The sequence below is a fragment of the Zootoca vivipara genome, chromosome 9, assembly GCF_963506605.1.
Source record: "Zootoca vivipara chromosome 9, rZooViv1.1, whole genome shotgun sequence".
NCBI lineage: Eukaryota > Metazoa > Chordata > Lepidosauria > Squamata > Lacertidae > Zootoca > Zootoca vivipara.
The window spans coordinates 29,442,297-29,463,644 of record NC_083284.1 but is presented as its reverse complement, the minus strand read 5'-3'; the positions used below and the strand labels follow the sequence as shown (position 1 = coordinate 29,463,644).

General features: G+C 42.8%; 1 protein-coding gene across 6 annotated transcripts; it reads right to left on the bottom strand.

Annotated features, from left to right (window-relative positions):
* Positions 1–549: 549 nt before the first annotated feature.
* Positions 550–19,902, bottom strand: SPRY1 (sprouty RTK signaling antagonist 1). Of its 6 annotated transcripts, XM_035113125.2 has the most exons (3): positions 19,730–19,902; positions 18,367–19,149; positions 550–14,306 (listed from the first exon to the last, which is right to left on the bottom strand). In XM_035113125.2, exon 3 carries the CDS (start codon positions 14,249–14,251, stop codon positions 13,289–13,291), a length of 963 nt encoding a protein of 320 aa, XP_034969016.1. In that variant the 5' UTR covers positions 14,252–14,306; positions 18,367–19,149; positions 19,730–19,902; the 3' UTR covers positions 550–13,288. The 6 variants fall into 6 exon arrangements, with proteins under 6 accessions (XP_034969016.1, XP_060134561.1, XP_060134563.1 ...); XM_060278578.1 differs by lacking the exons at positions 18,367–19,149; positions 19,730–19,902 and adding an exon at positions 16,999–18,148; XM_060278580.1 differs by lacking the exons at positions 18,367–19,149; positions 19,730–19,902 and adding an exon at positions 15,612–16,932.
* Positions 19,903–21,348: the final 1,446 nt, after the last annotated feature.

Genomic DNA, 21,348 nt, shown 5'->3' with positions numbered 1-21,348 from the left:
TTGAGTTCAACAGGAAAGAGTCTAGCAAGTGTTTAACTTTCCCAACGCAATCAGCAGACCTTAAATGTTGATTTCATTGGAAAAGTAAAACATTCCGGTTTACACCATTCATTGGACAACTGAAAGTTGTGTCCCTGGCAACCTTGAAATTGTTAGCTTGAGAGTAGATTATTGCTTTTAGGAGTTTTAAACTGCTAAAAGGTTGTTTTAGCCAGTTATCTTTGGAAATGTATTTTGGAATGCGCAGGTTAAAAATCGAATACATAAATAAAATATGGAAAGCTATGGGGTGGATCATAATCATGGTCCATCTGTATTGGTCATGTGATAATCCCCCTCCCTCCGACTCTAACAATGGGCAAATTGTGTCAGCTGGTTGATGAACTGATGTCAGGAAGAACTCAACAGAGCACTGGATACCCAAATTATCCTGATTGGGCCCACAACTCTGCCTCACAAATTCTTCCAACATAGCCCTAAGTGAAAATTTATTCCCTAGTCAAGTGGTCTAAGGGAAACATTACAAGGCAGGCTTTTTTTAAAAAAAAAAAAGAGACTTGAAGTTTAGCTCCAACACCAACAGTCTTTGGAAGTTTGGTCTACACAGTTTGAATCTTGGAATCAAGTAGCTATGTGTGGGCACGTCACTTGCTAAAATATTGGTTTACTCTTTAATGCTATGGCTGAATTCAGCACACAGTTCTCCATTATCCTATGGCTCAGACTATGATAACCATCAATACTTTCTTTACTAAAGAATAATTAAGATAATTTGGAGAAGAAACCTAGTTCATAAATTTGAGAATATTATTTTCTCTCTCTAATGGATTTCATGTAACATTTTAAAAATGTAAAATATTATCTCCTGCTCTTCTGCTAAAGCAACATTCAGAGTTTTATCTGGTTAGAGTATTTTGGGAACTTTGGTTTGGAAAAAAAGAAGAAGTAAGGACAAATCTATAGATTTGTTTTGATAGTATCACTTTAGTTTGTTTGCCTACTGATAAGTTATATGAATAAAAAAGATCACCATAGACCAGATAAAATGTAGGCAACTAGGTTTTCACTTACCAGCACTGTACCATAGATTGCCTAATGTGAAATCAGGTGCACATGCCAAAAAACACCACCTCCAAACTCTCTCTCTCACACACACACACAGGCTCAGGGAAGAAGTTTGCTTTCCCTGCTGAAACTGGAGGATTTATTGCTGTTATGCAGGTGCAGAAGGTCACAGAGTTGTGTCCTAAGAGGGAATAGGCTTCTGGGTGAAAGGACATTTACAGCTGCATATTTGGCACCAGCCTGGTCCCGTTTTCCCCACACCAGAAAAGAGCTCTTGTTTCCAAGAAATGCAGATGTTTTCTGAAGAACCAGTGCAGTCCAGTTCACAAAGTTAGGGCTGATTCATACATTCATGTACATCATTGATTTTTATTTGGGGGGGGTCACTTTTACTACTGCAGAAATGACAGCTGGGGGCTGGCATGTGCTGATGCCATCAGAAAGTACCGTGTTTGAGGTGATGTGCAAATGCTGGGAGGGACCATACACAGGTCAGAACTTGATGCTGCAGTCATTCAATGATGAACACACATGTTAGTGGATCCCCAAACCTGGATCTGGTTGACCACGGTGCCACTTTTGCTGTGGACTCAATATGTAGCTTTGAACAACCCCCTGCCTGTTGTTATAACCTCTGTTGATATTTAAGATGTTTCTCTGAGGAACACAGTGAAGATTTGAAAACACTTTCTAAATAGCTGTCTATAAGAAATGAGTGAAAAACTATTTCTACTGTACATAATTTCAACACCAATTCATAGTGCTGTAAAAGTTTATCTGCTAACATAAAAAAAATAAGTGATAAGATTGTAAAGCACGTAACATTGTTTGTCCTCAGTAGACACAATAGCCAAAGCAACATAATGCTCAGTATCAGTCAATAGATTCTTTAAAAAACCACATACAGTAAATCCAATCCACACTTTGTCTGAAATAAACAATACCCCACACCTCTTCCATCCCACTGTCATTAATACGAATGCTAGATATCATCATGTCTAGAAGTCAACTTCCTCCATTTCAGAAAACAAACGTTTCCCAACCCCTAACAAAAAATGCAACAAACCAAAACCTCATTAAAAAAAACTAATTGAACAAAACTCTCCCCATACACACATGATTTTCTCCCTGAGGAGGTGAAGCAAGAGAAGAAATAAATCACACCTGACAGACGTTAGTTATGCCACAACACATGATAGGAGGGCACTCATAACCTGGTGATGTGAGCGTGGAAAAGAGAGAATTCAGGCATCCCCAAACTTCGGCCCTCCAGATATTTTGGACTACAGTTCCCATCTTCCCTGACCAGTGGTGCTGTTAGCTAGGGATCATGGGAGTTGTGGGCCAAAACATCTGGAGGGCTGCAGTTTGGGGATGCCTGGAATAGATTGGCTGGGGAAACCCAGCTGGATGGACGGGGTACAAATAAATTATTATTATTTCCAGGACTAGTGGCTTTACCATTCAGTTCAACTTCAACAGAGGCAGCTCTACAGGAACTCATACACTCCAGTAGCATAGATGGAAGCCTGGTGTGCTGCAAATCTGAAAAGCCACAGAGGGCTAGAGACTGCTATCAACTCAAGCCGGATCAGTGCTTGAGGGAGCAGGATTCTGGCCACCCTACCTTTTGACAACTTCTCTGCTCCTTTTTTCAGAGGGTTACGAAAGACCACAAGTTGACCACAACTGGTGGATTTCAGAGAGTGAGGCTTCCCCCACCCTAACAATTTGACCACTGATACATTTACAAGTTTTTAGTGTAATACCCAGTTACAGGTAGGTAGCCGTGTTGGTCTGACGTAGCCTAAACAAAATAAAAAAATTCCTTCCAGCAGCACCTTAGAGACCAACAAGTTTGTCATTGGTATGAGCTTTCGTGTGCATGCACACTTCTTCAGATACCCCGTTATTTTGTGATGTTTAACAGTATCCAGCAACTATAAATAAAGTATACGTAAAAACCCCTATTAATGAATATACATACAGTGGTACCTCGACTTACGAACGACTCAACAACCGAATTTTTTGACTTATGAATGGGGCAAATGGCCGCACGCTTACGAATTTCTCGACATCCGAATGGAAACTGTGGCAGTTTTAGATAGAGTTTTTTTTTACTTACGAATTTTTAGATGGGGTTGCTTCGACTTACAAATTTTTCTGTTTCCAATGCATTCCTATGGGAAATCGCGTTTCCAATGGCGCTTTTCAACTTACGGATTTTTCGACCTATGAAGGTGCCTTCGGAACGGATTAAATTCGTAAGTCGAGGCACTACTGTAATAAGTAAATACTTCCTTCCCATACCTGATCAGCAAACAATTAAAAATGGGGAGTGGAATAGCAGAGCACACCTGCAAAAAAAGATACCAGATTGATGAACAAAGTTGGACTGCATATCACTTTCTCTAATAGTGAATGCAGGTGATGAAAGCTGACTGAAATGCAGATCATATAGGGCTAAGGAGAAACAAAAGACAGATATTCGCATGCTTGGGGAATCTCCCCTCCTCCAATGGAGATTCAGCATACCAATGAGAAACAGAAAATTAGAATTTAATATTTTGGTGGAGAGTATGACTGACAGACATTCTGAATAGGAAGACTTCTGTTGAGTAAACACATACTGCAACACCTTGTTGCAGGCCCCAATTGTTTAAGTATAAATTCGCATGTTTCAAGAGGATGAACTTTTAAAAAGCAAACAAGGCAGACTGATCTCGTGCAGTTGTGTTGGTTTTTCCAACAAACTGCTTCACTCTCGCTTTTGCATTTGGGGTGTGTGTGTAAAATTCTCCTCCAGCCAGTTCCCGAGAGCCACATTTACTAATGCAAAGACAGTGACAGCAGGAACTTACTGCAGCTTTTGAACTGGCATATAGAAGAATCTTTCAAGCTTTTATCAGCTCAAAAAAAAAGGAGGGGGAGAAGGGAAGCAAACATTATCTATTGTTAATTACCTGTAAAGTAGGGCTTTAGCCACTTCCCCTGTTCCTAAGAGCTCTGAAGTGAAACCTGAAAGAAGCCACCCATTGTTTTCTATTGTGCAAGAGCCAGAAGCAAATAGGGCTCAGATTGCAGCTCTGAAAAGCAACAGGAAATTGGCGCACAGCTAATCTGCCCCGAACTATTCATAGTAACAAAAGGCTACATTCCTGCTAAAACATTCCCCATTAGAAATCCAAGGCAGATCTTGGAAGAACGACCGCGGAATAAATTTGTGGAAATAAAAGGTTTTTAATTAAAAGACTGGGATCTGGGCATAAGTTGCTGACCATGAAAGTAACACGTATTATGTATTTTTTCCCCTTCAGCAGGGACAGTCTGTTGCAGCAAAAACAACAAAGGAGTCCCGTGGCAACTTAAAGACTAACAAAATTATTTATATGGCATAAGCTTTTGTGGACTAAAGCCCAGGTTGTCAGACACTGGTCGATAACAATTGTTAAAGTCTTCTAAGATGCCACAGAAGGCTTTGATGCATTATGTATGCCTCATCCTCTTTACAACCCACTCCCCAAAAGCCAAATGTTCAGGAGCATTGTTATCTTGCATGAGATTCTGAAGGCCAGACCAGCTGTGGCCCTCATAACTCCACCTTTGGAAGCCATCTAATAGGGCCAAGTACAAGCAATACAGAGAGCAATTAGTGTATTGTTCAATTATTCAATAATGAAACATATAGGTACAGTCTAGGTAGAGTCTTCCTTTCAGGAGCACCTTAGAGGAGCCTGCCACGGTAGGCCTACGCCTCATCTAGGCTAGCATCCTGTTCTCACAGTGGCCAACTTCATTCCCCATATGATGATGTAGCTGTTTTACTCTCTCCCTGTGGGCCTCTAGATGTTGCTGAACTATGACTCCCATCATCTCTGACTACTGGCCATACAGGCTGTTGGGGGCTGGGATTCCAGCAACACCTGAAGGGTCTATAGGATCCCCATCTCTTCTCTACAAGTGGAGTACATAAGGTGAAGCCCAGTCTTCTATTTGCACAAAGGGAAACATTGGTCATAAAACACTCTATGGCAGGGGTGGCCAACTCCCAACAAACTGCGATCTACTCACAGAGTTAAAGACTGGCAGTGATCTACCCCCTTTTGGGGGGTTCAGGTCAAAGTCGTTGAGCTTTTTTTAGGGAAGAGGGAAGCCCATTTCTTGGGTGTTCAGGTCAAAGTTTTTGAGCTTTTTTTATTAGGAAGGAAAGCCCTGTTGTGTGGGGTTCAGGTCAAACTTGTTGAGCTTCTTTTAGGGAAGAGGGAAGGCCCGTTTTTTTGGGGGGGGGTGTGAAGGGCCAAAATGTTGAGTTTTTTTAGGGGAGCCCAAGTTGTTCAGCTTCTTTGGGAGGAGCCACTGATCTACCAGTGATCTACCACAGACGTCCAGTGATCTACCGGTAGATCACGATCTACCTGTTGGACGTGCCTGCTCTATGGGGATGATCAGGAACTCACCTGCCAAGTACTTTTAATGACAAGATGTATTTGCAATTGTAGGGCCAGTGCATTGCTTAATTATCTACTGTAACTTGGACTGCAATCATAAGCACAATGGGACATTTCCCATTGAACGCAATGGAACTTTTGAGTTAGGCATGAATAGGATCAAGCTGCTATCACTTCTAGCAATGCTTAATTGCAGCTGGCTAAACTATGTATCCCAGGTAACTTTGAATCAATGCAGAATGTTTTATTACTTTCTGCAGCATTCCAGCACCTTAACTTTCATCAGGTTCTACTTCTACACATGGAATGAGCAAAGCTTCATGTGTCTCCATTTAATTTTCCTCTGATTTAAAGTGTCTTTGTTTTAGAAGGCTGGGTATATACAGTATATAATCAGTGTTTTGCTAACCATATTTCTTGTTGGCTTCATAACTTCATTAAAAGTAAAATGCATATATTTTACTATTTTAATGTGAATAAAGCTCTAGAAATGTGGCTCTAGAATTCAAAAGAACTAGCCATTATACATCCTTTAGTTCATGTGAGCAAGCAATGTTCTGTTCATGGATAGCCATTTTTATCATTAACTTAGAACCCAGCATCTCATCCCATGATGTGTCCTCTCATAGAGATGATTTATAAGAGAAAAGCATTCATTTATGGAAATACATAATGTGGACCATTCTGTCACTATGATGAAGATGTGGAAAATTAACTGGCAAAAATGAAGTGTCTGATGGGAGAGCCTCTGTAAGCTTCAACTCTTCTCTTGGAGAGATAACTGGTGTCCGCATCTTCAGAACTGTAGCATTTTGGCTCATTAATAATTGTTCCAATGTTCACCACAGATACTTTAGCTGGGCAGTCTTGAATAAGAACTCATCACATCTTGTCAGAGATCTCTAAAGGGATTTTCAAGCCATTTCTGACAGGCCTCTATACACATTTCTTCAATTCCATATTAATACCATTGTTATTTTTTTTAAAAAAAAACAAACCCCACAGCAATTAGCCACACAATTTAAACCAACGCATTGTTGCATGAAGTATATGAAGAAATCAAAAGGAAATGCTTTTTTAAAAAATGAAAAGAACCTAACAGCTTGGTTGCCTTTCATTCAGTGATCACCACAGCTGGAAGGCAGCACCTATAAATCACAGCCAATAAGTTGATTCCTTGCATTATCTTCACTCACTGAGCCTCAGGATGAATTCACACATCAGCTCTGAGAAAGTGATTTAGATGGATCTATGCAGAGTCAAGTACCTCCTGCAGCATTCCTGTTATTGCTTTACCAGATACCCAGAGCGCAGCCACCGTGTTGCAAACTCTCTTAATACGCTCAGACCACATTCTCAACATGCTAACCTGGGTGTGTGAAAAAGCCTACAGTAAAAAGGAAATATATCTGTTCCATGTGGCTATTTCAAATGCCAGTTAATTAAAAAATTGGCTAGGGCAGTTGTTCATTTCAGGAGTGCTATTTTGCAAATCAGAACATTAATCTGTCAACCATATAAAGAGATTTCATTTCCATATCCGGCACCTGTCCTAGCAAGCTCATCTTCCAAGCTCTGTCTTTTCTTCAGACAGACAAAAATGCTAGCATTTAAAGCACCAATGTGGAGAACCTGTAGTCAGGGACGATGGGTCCAGCAACTTTTGGAGAGCCTCAAGTTCCCAATCTCTGATTTAAAGACTAGTGCAGCTAGCAAAACCATAAATTGACAAAAAAAAATAAACAAATAAAAACCTAAATTATTTGCCTTTTGATAGACCTGGAAACCAGTTTGCAACCACCTTTTTAAAAAAACAACATTATAGTAATACCAGTTTTGATTCAAACAAAAAAGAACCAATCCACTGATTTACATAGATGAAAGCATTCCCAATATTGTCAAAATATGAGAACTCACTAGCTTGGTTATTATCCACATTACCAGCATTTCATTTAGCTTAGACCCATTGCAAAGTGTTGAAACAAGCTTCTTAGCAGAAATATCTCTTGCATGGGCTCTCTAAAAAACCTGCAAGTGATCAAGTTACCAAGTTTTGATACTTACTGTTAACATGCTTTCAAACCAAAGTGGGTTTCAGCAGCCCACCACCTCTGTATGGTTGCTGGAAAACCCAAGGAAAGAAGCAGGCGCTCATGCTAGCCTTGCTATTACTTGCTTGGAGGCTACAGACACCCTTTCCTACAGGTGCCATGCATCAGCCTCTCAAAATTGGCTTCTCTCACCCACCTGAATCTATTTACTGATTTTACTTGCAAAGAATGTCTGTACTGTAACAACCAACACTAAGAGGGAGAAAAATATTGAACAGCATAAACCAACAATGGCATTCATAAAACAAGTGCAAAATTTAATCTAACCACTGTGTTATAGGGCTAGAAATCAGGTTTAAGTCCTGTTCACGTGACAGAAGAATCTCTTTCATATCCTTCTTTTAATTTAGCGGGAAAATGCATTGAAGGATTCCCATTCATGGGAACCCACACCAAATATTGTGCTCTTGGCACTGGGAAAGGATTTTGAATACCACCATCACGTAACACCTTGTTTCTTCTTACAAAATGTACCCATGGAGTCTGGTTCAAATTTACATTTGCACACAGGAACCTGACTTCTACAAAAATCAGACCACTTATCCACCCAATTCAGTATTTTCTGCACTACAAGTACCATTCCTGTAGCATCAGAATCTTTGTCATTCAAAAACAAAATTCAATCCAAGACGTAGTTACACACTGTCTCATTACCTACCCTGTCAGAACACTTCAGTCTCAATTTTGTACCTGGTGGCAACATGCTATGGATTCTTTCCTTAATGAGACTTTGGGGCGAAGCCATGCCTGCCTGACATTTTAATATTGACCAGCAGTGCTGTAAATAAACCCAATGGGCTATAGCAGCAAGCTTGATATCCTTCCTCAAATGTCCATATCGTTACCTTGGGAAGTAGTGGTACCTCGGGTTACAAACGCTTCGGGTTACAAACTCCGCTAACCCAGAAATAGTACCTCAGGTTAAGAACTTTGCTTCAGGATGAGAACAGAAACCGTGCGGCGGCAGCGTGGCGGCCCGATTAGCTAAAGTGGTGCTTCAGGTTAAGGACAGTTTCAGGTTAAGAACGGACCTCTGGAACGAATTAAGTTCTTAACCAGAGGTACCACTGTACTGAAAAAGTTTCCAACCAAGTCTAAGGCTGGGGTAGCCAGGGTGACTGCCAAACGCTGTTGAATTACAACACTGGCTACATTTGATCTCAGGCATTCTCAGTATATACACCTTAACTACCACACAGAGCTAAGACCAATAAATTCCCCAGGTAATCAATGGGTATTTCATTACCCTCATGAAAATATGTGGGAGCATGCAAGATCTAAACGAATAGAGAACTCATCATTAGACAGAAGAGCAGCGTAACTGATCCCCCAGCAGTGTGGTTTAGACTAAACATACTGCAATGTTAAAGTATTATATGGTGCATATGAAGAGCTTGTTGAAAATTATATATAGCAACTAGTGTTTGTTTGTTTGTATGTATGTATGTATGTATGTATGTATGTATGTATGTATGTATGACACATAACAGTATCCAATTTGGGAGAAGTGCTAGTTCCCTGCCTATGACAAAACAGCCACGTGCAACTTCAGTCATGTGCTGATTCCACCATTCAGCATACATTACATGTGCCAGCTTCTGATGCTCCTTAAAAGCAGAGGCTGAATTAAGTGCCTGCTTGATTGTAGGCAAAGATCCATGCTACTTAGATTTCTCTAGTTCAGGCATAGGCAACCTTGGCTCTCCAGATGTTTTGGAACTACAACTCCCATGATCCCTGACCACTGGCCCTGTTAGCTAGGGATCATGGGAGTTGTAGTTCCAAAACATCTGGAGAGCCAAGGTTGCCTATACCTGCTTTAGTTGCTTTTCCTGCTGGTTCCCATGTTCAATTGTTGTGAAGTAATAGCCCTAATAATAGATCTAGAAAAATAGCTGCAAACAAACATGCCACTTCAAAAAAACAAAAACAAAAAAACAAAAAAAGGATCGATCATTATAGCACTCTGTAACTTCCTAGATAGAAAAACTGAATGCTAGGAATAAATTACCGGTACCCAATTTTTCTTGGGTTGGTGGTTTGCTTGTTTTTAATAGTCTCAACAGTATTAGTTGTGCAGGAAATAAAAACCAAACAGTCCATTGACCAAGTTACATAATCTGAAAATAATTGTGGCTCAAGTGTTCACATATGAATGTTCTGTTTTAGACTAGCCTGTGCAGTTAAAAAGAAAAAAGCCTGAAAACTAGCAGGTCCAATCCAAATTATAAGCAAATGAATAAAACAGCAATGCTCTTAAAAACTGGTATATCTCATAATTGGCATTGCTCAAAGTTTAGTTCGCAACTACTATCCTAAACGCAACTTTTCACATCTATCATAGCAAACTCAAATGACATTTTACAATGTTCATCATATGCCCAAAGTATGGTATCTTGTGCATTTTGAACAGATACAGGAGCTTGCATTCTAGACAGTAACCACAACAGCAACACAAAAGCAATCTGTATGAAATACTCCCATTTCACAGACAAAACATACTGTGAGTATTGTGAAAATATATTCCCAAATGAGAAGCACAATCACAAGGGGGCATTGAGTGCAACAGTGAAAAACAGATGTGTAAAGAATGGATCATATCAAAAGATACTAAGAAAAAATATCACAACATCCTTCATGTGAAAGAGATGATTTTATGAAAAGCAATTGGAGAATTGGGAAATGAGATGCTGTTTATTAGCCAAGGACCTTGATAAATTATGAGCATTATGGAGATTGTATTATGTTGCTGTTTTCAGAGATCTCTCCTCTTTCTATCCCCACCAAATAGATGATCAGTGCTAAAAGGAAGAGTAGATTCAGTCTCCTATACAAAAACCAAATGTGTTGTGGTAGCTGACTGTGCTTATGTGGTTTTCAATGTTGGGGGTTTTCTCATCACCACAATCTCTTGTACGTGCAGGGTCATATCTGTTTCCGAAACAGAAAACCACACGCAAAATCCTGTATCTGCACTTACACCTGACAAATTAGGTTGCTTGTACAAAATGCCGAGACGACATCAACCCACAACTTTAAGAAAATATCCATACTTTTACTAGATAAACTGTTCTGACTTTTTCCCTTACAAAAGGTGCAACTTTTAAGGTCAAGTAACTGACCTTAGAGTGAGCATTTTTACACAAACATTTTTAATAAACCAACAAAGAAAGAACACACTGAATGTGTCGCTGTTGCTTCAGTCGCAAGAGCTGGACTCACTTGAATCTTCTACAAGACCGAAGAGGAAGATTCTGGAAACCACTGCTTAGCAACATATGCTTTCTTGAGAAACTTAAAATAAGGAAGGTTGTTTGTATGGGCACTGCAGTTCCCACTAAACCTCAAAAGGTACAATACTATGTCCCAACTCCAGCTGTGGACAACAGAGTAGAACAGTGCCAAAAGATAGACTGGCGGAGCAAATTCTGTATTAAATTTTTTGTGGAACCATCTGGCAGGTAATAGCGGTGAACGAACAAAAGCCCCATTGGGTCACAAGAATTAGGAATGCCCAGAAGCTCCTTCAACTACTGGACTTTATTAACACAAAGTACTTTTGTTATTCTGAGTCTTAGTTTTTTATTCAGATGCAAACTTGAAAATAGATGCATTTTCTTCAGCTGATATGCAATTCAATCAACAGACATGTTGCTGCTAATTTGGCACGATTGGCATTTCAGAAAAAGAAAGCACTTTAAACTGCTGATGGTAAATGGAAGTTTCCATAATGCCTCCCGAGGAAGTGAAACAGAAGACTCCAGTTGCCATACCAAAAAAGAGTAGAAAAGAGATTTAGCACCATAGGTCATTTTGGAAACAGGGGTGGGGAACCTGTGGTTCTCCGTAAGTTGTTGGACTCCCCTCTCCTATCAGTCCTAGCCAGTGGTCAAGGATGATGGGAGTGGTAGTCCAACATCATCTTGGGGGGGGCACCGGTTGCCCACTTGTCTTGTAAATACCAATGAGTGGGGTGGATAAGAGTCATTTGCACATTTCATGAAATTAGCAGAGGCCAAATTGTGATTGGTTCGGAAGCTGTTCTTATTTATTTTATTAAGGATTTTCTTGGTTAGCTGTTCTTATTTTGAAGTACGCTTATGGCCTGAAGGTTAAGTCGAACTTTTTTGGGGGGGGGGCAGAATCACGATGGTCCTTCACAGGCATAGGGCAATTTTTGCGGTCCCATTTTACACTTGGAGCCATGAGGACTGCAAACTTTTAAAGACAATGCAAAAATTTGTAAGTAGTCCACAGAAACATCATTGGGGGTCCACATGTTTTCCAGCCCAAACAAAATATATGAATGCTGTGAAATATATCAGTTATACTGCTATTAACAACTTACTGTTATATTAAAAAATAAAGAACCCAAGAGACGTTTTCATTAATTATTATATTTTCTGCATTATAGTTTAACATATGTACTTTCTTCGTGTCACCCTTATTTTCGTTAAGTATTGGTATTTTGTTATATTCAGACAGGAGTACATTTTTGGAACAGTCCTTTGTAATAAATATCATAAAATAATAGAAATTCACATAATAAATATTCTTTACAATAAAAAAGTTTTAACAGACCTTTGTCTTAAAAATAGTCAGAATTCAACTTTGTGTTTTTACATAAAATATACAAAAAGCACCACAATTTGTGGCTAAGGCAATAAAAACAGAGGATTAAAGTTATTGAGCAGAGTAGAGTTAAATGTCATTAAACCACAGAATAGAAGTGTTAAGAGATCCAAGAATGTTTACACAATTTAAACTGTATGATACCTGAACAGTATTACTCAGATGTGCAGAAATCAATAACTTTAGCATCAAAAGAAGAGGGGGGGAAGGGGGGAGTGAAAACTTAGGACCTTGTACAAATCTGAAAGCTATAGAAACCAATGAAGAAAGCTGTAGTCCTAGAATCATAGAATTGTAGTTGGAAGGGTTATCTAGTCCAACCCCCTGCAATTCAGGAATCTAAGCTAAAGCATCACAATATACTCATAGCATTTCTAGTGAATGTGGTGGGTGTGTTTGTGTGTGTTGGAAATCCAAGCTAGATTTTTATTTTATTTTTTTGCAATACGGATCACGGAATTTTAAAAGAACTGTTGAGATGGTAGCAAAAGCCAGGATGGTTACAATCCATAAAGACAGCAGGACTAGGTTTGCTAAATTTTAACCCAACTATTTTTTAAAAAATGCTTTCTTTTCTTCAAAGCTTCATAATTCAGCTCTTTCACACACACAAATACTTTGAAATAATCACTTGGAAGCCACTAAAAATTAAGTTTTAAAAAATTGTTATAGAGGACAAACAAAAACAGCATCTTTGGAAAGTTGCTTGCAGAGCAAACGGCTTCAGAAAAACCCAATTCCCTCATTACTTCTTTCAGGAATGGATTACTCACAAACCTGAATGATGACTTGCCATATTGGGAGATTAGATGCAAGTACCTGGGCTACCCTTACCCAAAGACCAGGGGGGGGGAAAAAACCCCAGATTTGCCTTTTGCTGAGAGAAGCTATGGTGTGAGAAGAGGATCATTTGTGTATGTAAGTAAGGAAAAAAAGATAGGGGGGAAGGTTGGGGGGGGGCAAAGACAGAAAAGCCAGCCACAACCTGAACGACAGTCTGAGGAACTCAACCTTTCCCCGCACCCCCATAAATCAGGAGGGCTTGCCTTGACCCCTCGAGGGGCAACTTTCCAGCTTACAATAAACTGTGTTGGAGTTCTTGCACCTGCAACCTGGGCGATTGATCCGGTCATAACACCCTCGGCACAGTTTCAGGCATCCTTTTGCCGGAGGATAGCAGAGCAGGCAAGGCAATACCAAGGTCATGGCTCCCATGCACAAGTACCTAGTCCAGCAATGTGACTGGGAACAAGAGCAAGGGTTATCTGCGTAGGAGTCCCCTTCATCGTCGTTGGAACAGTGGTAGAAGATCCCTTTGACCAGGCACATGCAGGTGCCGTATTCCACCATGCTCTCAGCCGAGCACAAGCACTGCCTGTTGCAGGCCAAGCAAGAGGGCAAGGCCCTGGGGGCTGTGCACTCCCCACACTTGCACTTCCCGCACTGTTCGCAGATAAACTTGTGCTGGGCCAGGTCCTCTTTCAGAGGACTCTTCAGGTCCTCCACGACCAGAGAGGATGGCTTGGGCTGCGTCCAGATGGGCCTTTCCAACCTGTGGCCTGGCCCTGGCCTGCACGGGGGCGACCTCAGGAGCAGGCCCTGCTCCGAGGAAGCGCTGCTGTTACTTCCAGAACTGGCCGCGCTGCCGGTGCTCGTCGACCTGCTGAGCACAGGAGCCCTCGCGTTGTGTTGGTGCAGCGCATGCCCCGGGTGGCTGGGCCGGTGCTCGTAATTGTTATTCACATTAATCGGTATGTTTTCATGAGTCCTTTCATGCTTCTCTTGCCTGGGAGCTGTCCGTGGGGCAGACTTCTTCACCACAGATGGGCCCTCTGTGTATTCGTTGCTGCCCCTGATCGTCTTGATCTGGTCTAGAGACAAGATAGTAGGGGGCTGAAGCTCTCTTTCATAGTCCACCCTTTGCCGGCTGTCCAAAGGCGGCTGCTGAAGGACCACTAATGAACTGCCACTTCCATGCTGACCTTGGGACTCCATCTGTTGTGTTCTCTATTTCTGGCATTCACCAGGAACCTGGCATGCATCGGAAATCCTAAAAGAGAGGCACAGAGAGAAAAACAAGAGTTGAAAAGGGAGACGTCAGCTGCTTCTCCTGAAACGGAAACACACAACACAACACACACACCAAAAGCAAAAAATAAAACACACCACCCAAACAAATAAAAACATTTTATGGCAAGCCACAAATTGGCCTAACTACCTATTAACAATATCCCAGGATGGAATTACACAGGCTCCAAGCAAAAGGGCACATAGCAGTTTAAAACAAATACGTATGTGTTACTTGAGTAGATATTGTAAAGAAAGCACACAGAAGGTTAACTTACAGTTTAAGGAACGAAACAAAAATCTTTCATGTTTGCATACCTTTGCTTTCCAAGTATGAAGTTATGAGCGTTATGCACGCGCATTTTATTCTTATAGTTATTTCATGCTACATCAAACATAACCTGAAGCTACTTCAGGTACATTCCCACTAATGTCTAACCACTGACTGCAACATAAAATGTGCAGTGGCACACACTGAGCTTCAAGGCCACATTACAGAATCACATTCATGCCCCCAAACTGCAAGACCTGTAAGAAGTTCTTGCCCGTTTTCGCTGTCAAAGCCACATTCCAATACCAAGGCTGATTTTAAACTCAAATTCAGCATAGCTGCCTTTTTAACTGCTATTCCATGACGCCTGAAGCATATTAGCAATGGGGAAAGCATGTGAAGAATTTTTTCTTTTCTGGGAGTAAATATCTCTTTCCAAAAAAATAAAAAATCTAGCACGCTCATTAAAGCAAAACACCAGATGTAAACATCCTGTTACACAATAGGCTTCCAAGTATTCTTGGACCATAAGGCAGGGTGTGAAAGGAGGGAGGTGGAGGCAGGAAAGGGTTGCAGCAGAAAAGATAAGACAAATAAAGTATGGCATTTAATCAGTTGTTTGGGAAGATTATGTGCACCTTCATGTGAAAAGTATGTTATCTGCTGCACAAAATAAAAGGGAGGGGAGGAATAGTTGGGCAGGATTCAAAATGGCGCATATCAGACCAGATAGACATAAATATTTGTTTTGTTTGAACCATCTTGGATCTCTTGGGACCACTATTGCATCCACAGTTGCAAGACACTACTGACGTGGTCATCTGTTAATTTCTGGGGAAGCTTTTTTTTTTTTTAGTGACAAGTGTGCTGTTCAAAATATTTTTTTCAAAAAGAGTGAAACACTTGATTTGAAAAATTTCCCACACATTCCTCCCAAAGCAATAGGTTAATGTAATGTTACATTTTGCTCTATGTAACACACTGGGTATTTTAGCAGCAGTTTTACATAGATCATACCAGCAAGAAAGGTCAGCTGGACGAGTCCATTTTAGGCATAATGCAGCAAAGACTGAGTCTCCTGAAGGAGTTCATAACTGCGGAAATTTTGTGCCAGATAGCAGCTCACATGCTTAAGCGCTGCACACACCAGATGCCTTAGTTTTAAAATGCTGCTTCCATGCCTTTATGGAGGTTCATTAAGGTGGGCCACAAATATAGAACCTTAAATGCGATCTATTCCGACCCCCTGATCAAAATAATAGTGGTGTTTATAAATAAATGTGGGTCTGCCATTCAGTAATTAGACAAAAGGAAGTAAGGAAGGAAGCAACCAACATTTAGTTTCCAACAGCTAATGTCAGGAAAACTGTACTGTCTCACAGCTGAAGGAACACAACATCTCCCCCCCCCCCCCGGTGTTCTTCTCCAAGACATTTTAAAAACACCCCAAAAGAAATCATGCAGTTAACTTAAAAGAGGGAAGAATAAGTTTCTTTAATCAGAACATGTGGGGAGGGGGAAGCAAGGGACCGCACCTCACCTATCACCTGTTCCAGGTGTAGAGAGTGCAAGACAAAGAGCTCTGCTCAACTCAATCACACCTTATCTGCCTCACACAAGTTTTCCTTTTCATAGGCATTTATAAAGAGCACAAGAGAATTCTTTCTATTGTTGTCCTTTATTAAGAGTTAGCAGCTTTGAGCCATTCTTTGAACCAGACAGGGTTCTTGGGGTGTTAACTGCTACAGAGCTTCTTAGAAGAAGGGTGGGATGGAATTGCTTGCAAAAATCACACACACGAAAACCAGCCAGGGATCCTATCAGTATTTCCTCCTAAGCAAATCCCAAAGTGTTCACGGAGCCTTAGAACAAGCCTTTAGGATTGCAGCCTTAATTATTCCAACAAAATAAAAAGGCAGGATGTAGACAACACAAGCAGCAGTTCAGTACAATCCTATAGTTACATAGAAGTAAATGTTACTGTGTTCCACAGGGCTTGCACCCATGTAAAGTATACACAGGACTGCAGTCTGTGACATCTATCATCTATCTAATATTCTTAACTCCCCACCCAAAAAAGGCTTCCTTGTAAGACATCAGCCCTGTGTTTCTAGCAGCAGCCTTCGCATTTGAAAGCGGGGCAGGGGGGGGGAGAGAGAGAGAGAGAGAGAGAGAGAAATGCTGTAAAAACTCAGCACTGAATGGACTCTCAAAGAGAAAATGAGAAGCACCAAGGGCAGCACTGCCCACTCTGCAACCCGATCTCAATGGAGGCGATGAATGCAGAGCTGACAGAGAGGAAGAGGAAAAAGTTATGAATGAAAACAAGGGATTATTCCCCCCCCCCCGCCTACCCACCCACCCCATTTGCAGGAGGAGGGGAAACTGCTGAGGTTACCATTACCTCAGGGGGACGGACTTTCCAGTACTTAAAGCTGAACTGCACACTCCTTTCTCTACCTTTCAAGACCAATATGAAAGTTGTGTGTGCTAGTTTGAGCATGCAGGGATTTTTCCCCCTCTTCCCCCCCCTGCTTTCTGAGGAGGCGGAGTGGAAGGATGGGGGAAGCCTTTTTATCTTTGTCTTACCCACCATTTCCTCCTTGCAGCCTCCACGCCTTTCTACTGACCTGCTAAAATCTCACCCAGACTCAAAAGGGGAAATCCCTCCCTTGCTGACTACATTCAACGAAGCAGCGCACACTCACACCACCAAGCAACAGCAGCAGGGAAAGGAATAATCTCTCTACGCTCTAACCACCAGTTGCAGCTACACAGACAAACAATATTTTTGAACGCTTGCTGAAAAACTACAGATAATACTAAGGATGGCTGGAATTTCCACCTGCCTCTCTAGCACATTAAGAGAGACCATCTCTGCCTTGCAAGCGTGCTAGACCTCAGACTAAACTATTTCACACAGATCCCTGAAAACTCCCATTCTGCCCATGAACCTGCACTGGCTAAATTGCACCAGAGCTCCCTCCAGATACAGGATGTTAAGAGGCACCTAATCCTCATTAAACAACTTGAGAATGGGCAAGCAACCCCAGGTGGAACCCAAGCCCTCTGCGCACTATGCGAAGGTGCAAGCGAGTGTTGATCCCGTGGGATTCAAAACCAAGTATAAATCCCAACCCATGCCTACACAATACTGGAGTTAAGACAATGCAGCCATAATTCAAAAGTCACCCAAGCCACATAATGATCACTTCTTTCGGTGTAAACAAGCCCGCAGATAATGCCAAATAGGTTTCATGTCATTGCAACAAACATCAATGAATGTGTCGGCTGCCTTAGTGGGAGAACGCATGTAAAAAAACAACAACACGCACACACAGGGTCTCACATCTTAAGCCAGAGATTTTGAGGAAGTGCATTAGCTACCGTAGTTCTCCCGCCAGAAGCACCTGGCAGCAGCAGAGGTCGGCCCTCCCCTCTCCCCTGCTTTGATCCACCAGTGTTCCCCCCCCCCGGGCTTTCCCTATTCCTTTCTTGCCCGCAGCAACAAGTTCAGAAATCTCGCCCGGGCGCGTTGCCGAACAGCAGAAAACCAGCCGAGCCCCCCCCCCAAGCGCCTGGGGAAAGAGGACGTGCGTCGTGTGGGAAACAGCCTTGGCCGCCGCCGCCAGCCCCCCACCCCACCTCACCGCGAGGGGAAGGGGAACCAGCAGGACACCTGCTAACCCCTCGGGCTCCCCCGGCGCGAAACCAGGCGGCGGCAGGATCCATATTGCGAAGTGGAGGCAGAAGAGGACGGGCGCAAACTTACGTCTTCCAAGGGCCGATCCGCGCGAAAGCTTTGCCCTGCTAGGTTAGATCCATAGGGCAGCGGGGCTCCGGTAAGTCTCCACGCGCCCAGGCGCCGCAATCCTCGCTCGTGGCCCCCGAGACCAGCTTCTTCGGCGCCCGCCTTTCCTGCTGCCGAGGCTACGGAGCGGCCGCGACGCCCTCGCGCGCAAGGAAATCCGCCTCGCCGGCTCGCCAAACACCTCTCCTGCCGAAGCACGCACATTCAAGGGGGTGCCCTACACGCGCCCCTCCTCGAGCTGGTTGTCCATGAGCCAAGCAGGGTTTTCTCCCAGGAGCAGCGACAAGCAATCCGGTGCGGGAGGGGGGTGGAGGCTGGAGGGGGAAGAAGAGGCGTCTCCGGCTGCCAGGTAAAAAAGGAGACCGAGCTGCTTTTGCAACGGCTGTCGCTCGCTCTGCAGCAATGCAAAGGCACGCAGCTTGGAGAGGGGTCGCCTGGAAGCAGCGGAGGAGGTGGGGAGCGAAGAGTGTTTGCAAAGTGAGCTTGCTTCTGCTGCTGCTGCCGCCCCGGCGGTTCCCTCCTGCTTTCCTCCAAGTTGGAGCGTTCTTCCCCCCTGTTTCTTTCTCCCCCTCCCTCTCTCCTTTGGAGGCGCACGATTTCCCCTCCCAAGTAAAGCGCGCGTGCAGGCGAGCGAGTCCAACTGCTTCCTCGACTCGGAGCTCTTTTTCACATGGTCCTTCGCCCGCAGCTCCCCTCTCCTCTTAGACGGGGAGAGGGAGAGAAGAGAACGTGCAACGGGAACGCCTGGGAGAATAACAATAAAAATAATTTTTTTAAAAAAAAAACACGATCTGAGCAAGGGGTTAAGAAAATAAAGCACTGCAGGCACGAGGAGAGTGAATTCCATATGTAAGGGAAATGGGGAGGGAGGCAATGGATTCTGCAAAGCTGCCATGTGCTTTCTGGTACAGACTGGTTGACAGGCTTGCTACACCACCAGCATGGCGGGGCGGGGGGACAGACCCCGCGGATATAATGCAAATCGGGGGTACACACACACACGATCTTTGCACCAGAGGAGCAAACGATCCACTTGCATGGGGCGGGGTGGGGGGCTGCGGATTGCCGCGTCGTCTTCGCTCGAGGCTACTCGGAAGGCTCGCAATGCACAACGCATTTAAGTCGCTGCATCGGACACCAGATCGCAGTGAAATGATACAAGGACGTATTTTTGAAAGCGCTTTTTAAGCGAGCGGTAGGCTGCACGCCAGTCGTCCGCCTAGCTCAGCCGATATGCACGGGCACCGAGCAGCACCTGAGCTACTTCCGAAATGCCTCGCGCGCAAAAATAGCGGGGGGGGGGAGTCCTCCAGATCACGCTTACCGAACGAACAGGTTCAGAGTCCTTTTGCAAAGCCCAATCGCGGCAGCTGGAGGTAAATCCAAGGACGCAGCCCGTCGCCTGCCGTTGTTGCCGCCGCCTGCTGCTATCCCTTCGCCAACTGCTCTGCGCTTTCGCGTTGCTGTTTCAGAATGAGCCGAGCCGAGTTTCTGGCAGCGCCGAGCCCCCACCTCAGCCTCGCGTCACGCCTCCAATGATGTCAATCTGTCACTCAGGAAGCGGACGGGAAAACCTGGGCTGGATTTCTCCCCCCCTCCCCCGCTTCTGTTTTATACGTCTTGCTTATTCTTTCCCATTCATTCATGCGTTTACCAGTGTTTGTTTACCAACCTTCTGCGTTTCTTTTGCATACCGCGAAAAAAGCAACGCAGACGGCCTTCCCTATGGCGTTAGTCATTCACAGACTGTGGAAGGTTTACGGGTGCAAAACTCAAAAAGTCCTAAAGTACCTATCAAGTTGACTTCACCCCAAACAGTTCTTTTTTTGCTCATTCCAATGACCTGTGTACTCACGAGTTGGGGGGGGGCTGTTCACCCTTTCCGTCAGCAGAGCATACACGCATATATTGAGAAATGTACTCCATTGAATTGAAGCACTTAAATCCAAGTAACTGGGTATAGGATTCCAGCCTTAATTATTGTAATTATAGAACCTGGTCATTCTTTCGAATTAATTTACCTAGAAAGAGCATGCAGTTTATTTATTTTATTTAAATATCTACTCCTTAACTACAACAGTCTCCAAGTGGTTTACAGAGATTGTGCTCTTATAGCACAATTATGCACATGTTTACTTAGAAGTAAATTGTACTATATTCCCTAGTAAATGAGGATTCAGATTTATTGACATTTAATCCTAACCTTAAGCTAAAGGATCAAAATTGATACTGCTAATTTAAACAATAAATGTAAGTCCAATTAAATTATGCGAATATAATTTTGACTCATGAATGCTTTGCATGACAGTGCTTGTTTTATTTATTAACTTTATTTCATCCTCTGGAATTGTACAGTTGTGTAAAATAGAATTTAGTCAATTAAAATTTTCTGCTCACAAATGCAGTAAAAAAAAAAGCCGAGGTAAAAGTAAATTAACTGTCCAGCTTCTAGGTATACAGTATAATGAGAATAAACACCATCTTGTTCTTCTACCCAGATAGCAAAATGTCTTGGGCATGACATAAACAACTAGCAATCCCTCTCAACCTCAATAAAAATCAAGCCCAGATTGGCCTGAATTGGTTTGGAATCGGGGCACTATTAGCTTCCTGCCAAAATTGATTGACATCAATGCAGTTTCAAAAGATAGAATTTTGAATCAAGATTGTGGATTCAGTCTTAAGAGGGGGTCTAAATGTTTGGAACAGTTCAGTGAACCATCTTCATTCAAAATGGCATCTGATGGTATCCAAACAGACTCAGTCGCTGCTCAATCTTCAGAACTGACATGCCAAATTGGGTGACAATATCTTCAAAGGTGTCCCAATCAGTTCAGTTTGGAATGGTTCAGTCTGCCAACTTGATTCAACATGGTGCCCAACAGTATACAGTCATAGACCAAAACCTGCTCCTTCATATTAGCATAGTCTGGGATGTTTCGG